The 12,184-nt window shown below is 36.0% G+C and overlaps 1 protein-coding gene across 1 annotated transcript in view; it reads left to right on the top strand.

Annotated features, from left to right (window-relative positions):
- The window catches only part of SLC26A7 (solute carrier family 26 member 7), a 148,140-nt gene extending 141,112 nt beyond the window's left edge, over window positions 1–7,028 (top strand). The window contains exons 17-19 of the mRNA XM_040261102.1: window positions 2,358–2,412; window positions 2,494–2,597; window positions 4,016–7,028. Coding sequence (XP_040117036.1) covers window positions 2,358–2,412; window positions 2,494–2,597; window positions 4,016–4,051 — 195 coding nt within the window. The 3' untranslated portion in view covers window positions 4,052–7,028. The remainder of the gene's footprint in view (window positions 1–2,357; window positions 2,413–2,493; window positions 2,598–4,015) is intronic.
- The last annotated feature ends 5,156 nt before the right edge of the window (window positions 7,029–12,184 follow it).

The following is a 12,184-nucleotide window of genomic DNA, read 5'->3' as shown; positions in this document are numbered from 1 at the left end:
TCTCTGGGGCCAAATCCTGTTCCCTGACTGTTTACATCCTTCATGCTCTGTTCACCCTATGGGGTGGCAGACGTGGTGGATGGCTGCTTCCTGTATTCCCCCAGGCTCCTCAGCAGTCACCATGGAGGGTGGTGGCCTCTGTGGGATCACAGGCACAGTGTTCCCTTTTGGGAGCCCCCATCTGCATTAGGAGACTGGAAATTGCTGGTGGCTGTGACATTTCTTGCCCACCAATATGGCAGGAAATATCTCATTTCACACCTTGATTCATGGACCTAATATTTCAGGTTCCTATGCAATATCATTCTTTATAGCATTTACTTTCACTGCCAAATTCATCCATGACTGAGTGTCATTTCGGCTTTGGCCCAGTGGCTTCCTGATTTCTGGAGCTATTCATAATTCCCCTCCACTCTTCTCCGGTAGCATGTTGGATACCTTCTGACTTGGGCAGCTCATCTTCCAGCATCATATCTTTTTGCCTTTTCTTACTGTTCATGGAGTTCTTGTGGCGAGAATACTGGAGTGGGATGCCATTTCTTCCTCCAGGGAGGCATTTTGTTAGAACTCTTCACTATGACCCATTCATCTTGCGTCACCCTGCACAGCATGGCTCACAGCTTCACTGAGCTACACCAGCCCCTTCACCACAACAAGGCTGTGATCCAGCATGGAGTTGAAATGTTTAGAAATATTGAAACACTGTGTTGCGTAACAACTAACATAGTATTGTAAGCCAGTTATACTCCAAAAACAAAGAAATAAAAACTCATAGAAAAAGAGATCAGATTTGTGGTAATCACAGGCAAGGGCTGAGGAGAGGGAGGAATTGGATGAATGCAGTTAAAAGTACAAGCTTCTGGTTAGAAGATAAATAGGTACTTGGGATGTAGGTATAAATATAATTAACATGGTTTTATGCTGCATATGAAAATTGTTGAGAGAATAAATTCTGAGAGTTCTCATGACAAAGAAAAATATCTTTTTTCTATTTCTTTAATTTTGTATCTATATGAGATGATCAATGTTCACTAAACTTATCGTGGTCATCATTTCAGGTTGTATGCAAGTCAAATCCTTATGCTGTACACCTTAAACTTATACAGTGCCGTATGCCAGTTATAACTCAAGAAAAATGGAAGGAAAAAAAATACAGACCTCTGAATCCTAGTCCTGGCCCAGTAATCTTCATTTTAAACAGCATATGTTGTTTATGGACAATAAACAACATAGGTTTAGGTTGTTTATTGTTCAAGGTTTGTGTTTTGAGAAACACTAGACTAGCATTGTACATTTACTGGGAAAAGCCACTATGTATATTTGTTATCCAATTGTATTTAAACTTTGTTTTTGAATATACCCCAGTGTTTATTAGCTACCTTTTCTAGATACTGCAAATCAAGACTTACAGTTAGTAAATATGAGGCAGTGGTTAACTATTCCCACTGAGTTTAAGATCTAAGGTTGAAAGTTCAGAGGAATTCAAATAATCTAAGTACTGGGAATGCTAAGAAAGAAAATTTTTAAAATTTGTCTTATTTAAAAATGCTACACAATAGAATGGAGGAATAAATCAATTGATGCATAAATTTGAACAAAATGACATTTGTGCTTCTGTATACACACAACCAGCTGTTTTTTATTAGTTTGCTACTTTTAGTTTCCTTATCACTGTTTATTTCATTATGATTACAGTAAATTATGATATGTGTTAAGAACATAGACTTTAAAGATAGACGAATTCTGGGTCCACATCTTAGCTGGATAACTAGTTCTAGGATCAAGTTGCTACTACTTGAGAATTTCTAGGACTTAAAGAAGGCAGGACCCTGCAGTATGCCAAGAAAATTAGTTAGGATCTCTCATCTTGATGGACCATAAAAATAGAAGGTGGGCATCAAATTTGATTTTTATTGTAGTGAGGTTTTCAATTTACCATCCACGGATGGAGTTTAGAGACCCCATGAATATATATAAATAACAAAACATTAAAGTAAGCAGATTTCATCATTTTCACAAATGGGTCCTTGACTTCCAATAAGACAGTTGAAAACAATTTTATATTATTCTTACAGGGAGAGAAAGGTGGGGTGTTTATTTTTATTAAATAAACTGGAGAATGTAAGGAGCAAAACTGAGTTATATAAAAGGCAAATGTTTGCTGGCATCCATCTTCCTTCATGAAGACCGTCTCTTTTAGAAGTGAGAGTATGCCTTATTGCATTACAGTGCCACCCCCTGGTGGCACAACATCATTAAAAAAAAAAAAAAACTAGAAATTCTCCCTTCTGAGCTTCTTATTTCTTCCTGTCAGCTACCCAGAATTAATTACAGATGTATTGTTTTAATTCTTCCAGGTTTATATGGACTGTAAGAACAAGAGTGTGGATGTGTCTTTGGTCCATTGCACAGGTAAGGGAGTATCCTTGACTAACACTGGACCTGGTCCTTCTGCTGCTCCATGAATCCTTATATCACTGTGCTTTCTTATAGCTTCCTTGATAAAAGCAATGAAATACTGTGGAAACCTAGATTCAGAGAAGCCAATTTTTTTTGAATCAGTATCTGCTGCGATAAGTAACATGCATTTCAATAAGGTGAGTTGAACAAGTTGGTGTGCCAGAATCATAATAAAATTGGAATGTAGAATCAAGGGTATTGTGATGTTTATATTAGACTATTATCCCATTTACATCTGAAAACCTATTAAAATGTGTCCCCTCCTCAGAGTCCTCTGCTCCAAGCAAAGAAATTTTTTCATTCCCTTTTTGGATAACGTATGAACATTGTTTAAGAATTTTGAGTTTCCAGCAATATCACTGTTTAAAGCATCTGGTGATCACCTATTAAGTGCAAACTGCTTGATTATAAAATAAATACATCTTCCAGGATCCACTATCCTGGAAGTTGGAATCTACCTCTGTCAAATACAAAAACTCGAAATATAACCAAATAGCTCTTAACTGCCTGATACCCTTTACTCTAAGCTCACATTGCCATTTTTGGAAATACTATTTGCAGGAGCCAGCACTCAACTGGTTTGAAGTGTCAAAGTTATCTTCTAATACTGGGCTGTATGGTTAATTTTAGAACTATCCCTAGAAATTTGATTTCCCACAATTTCTTTTTTATCTTGAATTGTTTTGCCTTTCCTTATTCCTGGAACAGCATTTATTGTCTCCCTGGGTCATCCTCATTACATGCAACCAGAACAGTATACATTTACAAAGTAATAAAAATTTAAAAATAATAATGCTATTATTATTATTTCCACTGCTACTACTATTAAATAGTATATATTATGAACATTCATTGAATGCTCATTATGTTGCAAGACTATGCCAAGAGCTTTACCTATATTTCTTCACTAAACTCACCGCAAGCTTATGAAGTAGATACTATTATTTAACCTGTTGTTAGAAATGAGGAAACTGAGGTTCAGGGAAGTTATACCATTTGTAAGTGGGAAAGCCAGTTTCAAAGTCAGCAGTCTGACCTGGCACTTGGAGCTATAAACTTCTATACTCTGACGCCTCAGAGAATATCCATTTTCTTAGCTTGACAAGACAGCTGGCTTCAGTTTCTAATGTTCTTTTACCTACTGCTATCAACTTAAGTAGCAAGTGGTGCTACCCAGGTGGCTCAATGGTAAAGAATCCACCTGCCAATGCAAGAGCCACAGGAGATGCAGGTTCGATCCATGGGTCAGGAAGAGCCCATGGAGGAGGAAATGGCAACCCACTCCAATATTCTTGCCTGGAGAATTCCACGGACAGAGGAGCCTGGCAGGTTACACTCTGCGGTCGCAAAGAGTCAGACGTGACTGAGCGCAGCGTGCACACACACATACACACACACACACCCCAAACCCAGTATTCTCGCCTAGAAAATTCCATAGACCGTGGAGCCTGGCCGGCTGCAGTCCATGGGATCACAAAAGAGTGGGACAGGCACTTAGAAACTAAACAAGAAAACAACAAGCAGCAAGTGCTAATTTCTTTCTCTTCTATTTCAGAATTTGAGCATACTCAGTGACCACAGTGAAATCTGAGACTCTTTTGCTGCAGTACCGTTTTTTTTTAACAACTTCCTTAAAAAGGCCATACTCAAGTGTTTTGCACAAACTTTCTTGTGTAGAACCTACAAATGACTTTTATGACGAGTGTGTGACTTTGTAACTGCATAACCACTGCTCAAAGTTTGCCAACAATTTTATTTAATCTTTGTCAGTAAGTAAATTCACTTTGTAGGTTACTGTATAGTTATTTTATAAAAATCAGTATACATTTAGTTTTAGTGTACTGAAAGATAAACATGAATTTATTTCCTTTTTTTATACCATAATATTTTCTGTTAATTTAGTTTTGTTATAAGTTGATTTGTAAAAGTGAGAAGTACTTTGGCCTATTATAGGAGATTTAGAACATTTGCAAGTCATTTGTAAAAATGCAGGATTATATGTAACTAATTCAAAGAAACAACTTATCAAGTGTGCCATTTTCCCCTACCAAAAAAGCCATTAAATATCAACAAGCCATGAAACATTCAAGTAATATGATGCGAAATTCACAGAAAGTAAGTCAAGCAAAAACAAATGACAAATTGGTAACCATTCTTCTTCATATCTTTCCATTCATGGAAGTCTTCAGGAATGTTTTTACATCACTTGTATCCTGATGAAATCAGGTTCTTGACTTTCATTTTGTTGTGATTATTAAAAGTGTTTAAGATCTTCAGACCTTAGCCCTAGTTTGTACATCCCCACCCATAAAAGTCTCTATTTTCAGCTTAAGTTTTGTTGGAATTAGAAAATGTGGAAGTTGCACATTTTGTGTTTTTTCACAAATATGATTTATAGATGAGAAAGTATCAATAGCAGAATAACTTTGTGCTATTCCAATATAGGATTAGCTATAGTAGTTTGAGACTTTCCTATTTCAGAGAGATAGTCAATATACTATAATACATTTATCTGTCTAAGATAGATAGATCTCCATAGAATGCTTTATTTTTTTTCTTTTGTTAGAGAAGAGCTTAGATAAATGCTTATCTGTAAACCCACTAAATCAACAGAGTAATTGACAAGTAAAACCACAGGCTAGGCCTCCTTGAATAAGTTACTGTTTTCATGTTTCTACATATATTTTAAATCATATGTAGTTTTATATGTTTATCTCGCAATTTGATTTACCTGTGAAGAAATATCACTTTCAAAAATAGGTATAGACATATGCATTAATCTTAAGTCATTTTAGCTGTTCTAGAAACTACCAGTTAACAAAAAGCCAAGTACTTCGAAGTGAATTTGAGAAAGAGTTTGCGAACAAAATTAAAAGGCTTTAATTTTAGGTCATTTAGGTATTTTTCTAGACATCTGTAAGAGAAAATTCTAATATCTGCCAAGTGATTTAATGGTCCCTAGCAAGTGTATAACAAACATTCATACAGCCCTTGCTTTTACCATTAAATCCTAAGCAGACAGTGTAAAAGAGGAATAATAAACATTTCAAATTTTTATAACTTATTTAGCTATGTTAATTTTGATTGACATGAAATACAAAAATAGTTTTTGTCCCACAGGAAGCCTCAATCCCTTCATCACTAATTTAGAATGAAATGAATGAAGCCAATTTTCCTTCCCATCAAATACTGTTCCAAGAAAAGGTGGAAGTAATAGTTGAAAGTAAACTTTCCTTAAAAAGAGGAATTTCATTCTGCGTTGTCTGATTAAATTATTCCAGTTGTGGATGGTGGCAACAGTCACTGTCTCTAATCCATTGGTCACGGGCACATAAATTGATGTATTTCTATGCAACTTTGGCCTATTATTAAATTTATACACTGTAGACATTTTCTAATTTGTTAGAGATTATAGACTGTAGATGGAATTAAAATCATTACAGTTAATTGACGGATAGTTTCTTCTATTTTTTTTATTGAAGATAGTACACAATTGCTTGAGAAGATGTATTTGAATGCATTTCAGGGTTTATAGTAGATATTTAATGGATAAAACTTAAAAGTCATAACTTTTTTCAAATATTATTGTTTTCAAAGTAAAAGAAGATCAAAACAAAGGTAACATAAACCCTTTGCTCTAAGGCTTATCCTGCATGCTAAGGTCACAGTGACTGTAGACCTGGAGGAACTTCCTGGAATTAAGTTTTGAGAGCCCAGTGACTCAGGGTGAGTTTCACACACACAAGATTCTAAAATATAAATGTTTATTTCAAAACAGATATTGACAATAGAAAAACTACACTAAGGTCCTGATGCTAGAATGTTCCTAATCATGTTGAACTATTTTTATGAGATTACTTATTTTTGTATATGATAAACTACTTACATATTACTTATATGGTAAAATAAAATAGGGAAAAATTAAAACTGACCTCTAAGAGTGTTAAGGACTTAACAGAGTGACATACAATATACAAATTAACCATAAAGCAAGTAACCAGGAGAAGACTGTTAATATTACATTTATACAGATTAAATGTCCTTAATTTACCATTTGTCTTTCATTTTAAAGATTATCTGCCCCCAATTGTATGATTCTGGTGTTAAAAGTCTAACTTGAATTACTTTGCAGTATTTATTTGACAGATGGCTATTGTGTAAATGTGTAATGTAATGAGAAAATAGATCTCTGTTTTTTAATGAAAATGTTAATGTGTTAATACCCTGTATGGATGATGTTTGACATTTAGTGTTTACCCAAATATATTTTTGAATAGGCATGTCACTGGAGGTGGATGTTCTGCATTCTGCAGTAGGGGTGATCATCTAATTCAACATAGACTGTCCTTTTGGTGTTGATTTTGTTGCCAGTTTTTCAATAGAGAGTTCAGTGAGGCTTGCACAATCTAGAGATTTTTAGTTACAAAACATATCATGTAATATGTCACACTTATATTTCTATGTTTTTCAATACATTTAATTACTTTTTAAATAATCCTTTGCACTGACTCAGCATATAATAACCGATTTACATGGAAAATAAACTGAAACATGATTACTGTGTTAAATGGATTTCTATTATTTCAAAGTACTTACTGAAGAGCAAATAGTACATTTTCCTTGCTTAGAATGACCTACAGAGTATTATGTGTTGAATATTACTGGATTCAATATTCTTTGTAATTTATTCCTACAAAATTTCAGCCTAAAATTGTGAAGTGTTGTATGTCAATTTACAGAAGTGTAATAAAGCTACTTTTTGCTGCAATACTACTTTTACACAGTCTTTTAAATACCAAGTTTAAATCTTTTCTTGTTCTAATTTTAATTAATATGTAATTTAATTTGTTATTTGTTTAGTTCTTTGTTTATATACTGTTGTTTGTCTTTTCTGAGTTTCTAGGCTGAGTTCAATATTCTCCAGCATTTTAAAGGTTATTGTTCAAAGAACAAGAAGATAAGTCTCTCTTCCAGGTGTTGGAGATATGGCAGTGAATTAAGCAGAAAAAAAAAAAAATCCCTGCCCTTATGGAGCTTACATCCTTACTGGGGAAGACAAAATAAAAGGAATAAATTTTAAATACCTTTATTTTAAGTTAAATGAAAATATGTGCTAAGAATAAGAATAAATTAAGGAAAGAGGATAAAATGTATGGCAGAAGGTGGGTGTTGTGTCCCGAGATAGACTGGTAGGCATGGTGACTAATGAGAATGTCTTAGGAAGCTCAGGCTACTGCAATCAAATAGCACAGACTGGAGAACTAAACAATAGATATTTATCTGTCAAAATTCAGTAGGCTGGGAAGTCAAAGATCAAAGTAGCACCTGACTCAGCTTCTGGTGAGAGCTTATTTTGTATCTTCTAGACAGCTGCCTTCTTGCTGTCCTTACATGCCCTCACATGTTGGAAAGAGAGTGCTCTCTTGTTTCTCTTCTAATGATCCTATAATTCTATAAGTTTAGGACTTCACTCTTATGACCTTATTTAACCTTTATTACTTCTCTATATGCTCAACTTCCACATACAGTTACACTGGGGAAACACAAGTCCATAGCAGGGAATTATAAATATCTTCTATATTAAAACATTCCTTTTTATGTCTGAAAATTAGGCTTGCTAGAATTTTATAAATTAGATTGGCTAAAATGTTCATTTGGATTTTTCTGTAAGATGTTACAAAAACCCCATGTGAACTTTTTGGCTGACCCAATGTTTAACATAATTTTTTGCATCAAAAACATGATAAATAATTGTGAACTGTCTGGCTAAAGTATTTTAATGCTAGAGACTGTAGGTTAGCATAGATATTACCAGCCTTATCTGGCTACTGAGATGAGATTCTGGCTATGAAACATAGTGAAGTGGTCAGGAATGGGTTTGCAATATACCAATGGCTATTTGAAAGCTGAGACATTATATTCTGGTGATAGTTTCCAAGGATTAGCCATCCTGTTATAAAGATAGAATTGAATTAGTTAGCTTTCCTTTAACTATCATATTTTTTTAAAGAAAATAACAGAGATGTGCTTAATTCTACCAGCTGTCACAGAGACAGACGCAGAAGAATCCTGATGCTAACCGCAGTGAGAGCTTTCCAAGTTTTTGTTTTTTGTTTACTAAGAAGAAAAGAATAGTAGGTTACTGCACAAATGAGCTAAGTGCTGTGAAATGATGGCTTTCAGGGTGCTCATTATGTAAAAATCCTCACTCATTTTCTATTGATTCCACACTAGGAAGGTCGTTTTGGTCAAACTTATTTCCTTTCTGTCCTTAATAATAAAGACCATTGTCTCCACTAAGTATGGAAAGCTTTGTAGTACTTTTTTTTCCTACTTAGTACCTTGTGTTTTTATGGCCACATTTAGAAATTGGCTAATAAATATAAGTCTAGTGGGAATTTATACTTAACAATTGTTGCATTAAAAACTAAAATGATTCAATTAAAAAAAAGCTGGAATTGTGTCTTTATCTCCTTTGCTACTAGAGCTGCCTTTTTCCCCTTCTTGGTTTTGAAGCAGTTTATGGCCTTGTGAGGGCAGAAAAGTAAGGAAAGGCAGATTCTTTTAGACTAGAGTATGTTTGCCTCAACTTCCATATTTAACACCCCTATTTCCACACTTCCTTTCACCTTGGTTTATATCCTACAGAGTTCTCAAGCTTACCTGCTCCCTATTTTCTTAAATTTGTATTAATAGTAAGAGATCTACTGCTTAAATAAAGGTGCCTTTCCTCAGGCTAATGAAGCTTGAGAGTGTGAGGAAGGAAGGGCAGTGAATGCAATGCCTGGCCACTGGATGGCTTTGGGGGAGGAGGAAAACTCAGGGTAAAGGCAGGTAGTAAGTAGATGAGAAAGTCAGGTAGCAAGACTAACCCTATGATTTTAGGAATTTCTAGCTATCTTCTGAGTCCAAATATATGCTTCATTATTCTTTTTTTTTAAATTAGTGTATTTGTTTCAATTGGAGGCTAATTATTTTACAATATTATTCTTTTACGAGGCCTGAGATTCTCAGCATTAACCACCTTGTTGTTGTTGTTCAGTCGCTCAGTCATGTCTGACTCTTTGCGGCCCCGTGGACTGCAGCACTTATTTAGGGTGGAGTAAATACTATAAGAAAGAAGAATACATGTAAGCCCTGCAACGCATTGTGTTAGTTAGTCTTGGAAAAAGCTAATTCATTCAGTAAGCTTATGGCATTGTTGGGCTTCTCTGGTGGCTCAGACGGTAAAGAATCTGTCTGCAGTGCAGGAGACCTGTGCTCAATCCCTGGGTCTGGAGATCCCCTGGAGAAGGGAATGGCAGCTCACTCCAGTGTTTTTGCCTGGAGAAGTCCCTGAACAGAGGAGACCGGCAGGCTACAGTCCGTGGGGCCGCAAAGAGTCGGACACAATTGAGCGACTGACACGAGCACACGACATTGTCATCAAGGGCCGGAGAAAACAGCACAGAATAAATCTTGATGAAGATTGGTTGCCGGCACCACCTGGAAGATTGGATAGAACTCTCTTTTGGAGTTCAGGGTGCTGCTGAGCGCAGGGATGAGAATGGTGATGTGGTTTGGGGATACAGGCTGAGCATGTGCCTTAAGCATGCATGGATGACCAGGGCCCTCCCCTCATCACCCACTCCAAAGACACAGACGTGGTGGAACTAGCCGGTGTTCATGAAGTCAAACACAATTCTTCCCCATATATCAGCTTTTCTTGGTGCTTGGACCCATGCCTTTCGCTTTGGCTCTGGAATTAAAATTTAACAGTAGCAGTGTAACTACCAGAAACAGAATTGGCATACAACTTTTATCTTGCATGAACCTAGTTTTTCAATCTCTCCTTTCCACTCTGCCAATGAAAAGATTAAAGTAGTGTGAGTCTCACCAGAGTAGAGGTTTAATCAGTTAAAACCAAGCAAATGACGGTGCCAGGTCTCCTCTAAATCTTGGTTGAAATGTGATCCTTACAATATCTGCACAAGAATCACTCTGGGTATTTTCTACATACGTAGATTTAAGCACTCTACCCCAAACCTAGAGGATCAGAATTTCTTTGGGGTGAACTTAGAATAAGAATTTTAAATCATTCACTTTCATTTTATATACTACAGTTTGGAATCACAGTCACAAAGGCTTTCTTTAGTATTTGAAACAAAGCCCTGTACTCTAAGCCTTTGGCACATATATGTTCATCATTTGCTTTATTTGGGCTTGTGCAACAGTCACAGGGTGTTGTGGGTGTATACTGGATCTACAGTGCTATTTTTCAGTAGCCGGAACTGAGTGTAACATGGCAAAGCACCGTGTCAAATTCACCATAACTTTTGATCAACATGGGTTTGTCAGAGTCAGAAAGTATCTGGAACATACTATCCTTATTCATTTACTTTTGGGTGGATTTCCTAAGACTGGAAATTTGTATTTAGTCTCTTTCATCATGGAAAATTTCAGTCTCCTCCTTGTTTCACAAATGTATACTGTTTCTGAAAGATATTCACGTAGTCATAGAAGAAAATAGTCTCATCCTCCAAGTTGCTCCTCACACATTTCCTTTAGAAACACTTCATAAAGAGAGATTTCTCTTCAAGCCTAAGGCTCCTTGGGTAATTATTTTCTTTCAGCCCCTTCATTGAAATTTCCTGTGAAATGCTACCAGAGTGAACTGTAGTTAAAATCTTTCATTCTGCATGTACAGAGCTGGGATAAAGTGATGGTGGCAGTAGTTATATGACTCAGCTATTTTTAGTTTGGGAATGGAGCTGATATAAACCATCATAACTACAGAGAAAATGATATTCAATTATGAATCACTACCAGATGTGTGAACTTATATCTTCAGGTTTAACTTTTCTAGAATATTCTTACTGCAGTATATTCTTTATCCACTTTTTAAGTTGATTTTCTTTCTGTGGGTAATGGATTTAATTGCATTAAATGTTCAGAAGATCCAAAAATTAATAAAATATGTATTTGTACTCACAAATTTCACAATCCTTTTTTAATTTTTTTTAAATAAATCATTCATGTGTTCAAAAAGTATTTGAATATGTGTTGTATTCTATGTACCATGCTGGTACATGATATGGATACAAGAATGAGTAATTTTTTACCTTTAGGGTATTATCAGGTGGCACTAGTGGTAAAGACCCGCCTACCAGACATAAGAGACATGGGTTTGATCCTGGGTCAGGAAGATCCCCTGGAGAAGGGCATGGTAACCCACTTCAGTATTTTTGCCTGGAGAATCCCATGGACAGAAGAGCCTGGTGGGCTACAGCCCATAGGATCATGAGTCCAACATTACTGAAGTGACTTAGTGCACACATGCACACACATACACACACACACGATGTTAGATATCTCTGGGCAAGACATAAACAGGTAAAAGAAAGAATGTAATCCCACATGCTAAGTACACACACTTTAAAATGCCATTCAAATATCACCCAGGCTATCTTTTATGATCACCTGTTTGTGGTCACAAGATAGCTAGACTTACTCAAAATTTGGTTTGAGACTGATGGTGGGACATAGGCAGCAGGATGTTTTGAAAATGTTTGTTGGTTACATAATCAGCTTTCTGTGGGTAGCAGGGCAAGCCTCTTACTCTAGTTTAAAAAAAAAATTTTGAGAGGTCAAGGGAAGGAGGTGAGTTTGAGATTTTTATGGAATTTAGGGGGGTACGGTCAGGGTGGTGCTAGTGGTAAAGAACTTGCCTGCCAATGCAGGAGAC

The sequence above is a fragment of the Oryx dammah genome, unplaced genomic scaffold, assembly GCF_014754425.2.
Source record: "Oryx dammah isolate SB20612 unplaced genomic scaffold, SCBI_Odam_1.1 HiC_scaffold_19, whole genome shotgun sequence".
NCBI classification, from domain to species: domain Eukaryota; kingdom Metazoa; phylum Chordata; class Mammalia; order Artiodactyla; family Bovidae; genus Oryx; species Oryx dammah.
The sequence above is the reverse complement of the archived record's forward strand: the minus strand, read 5'-3'. Positions and strand labels throughout refer to the sequence as shown.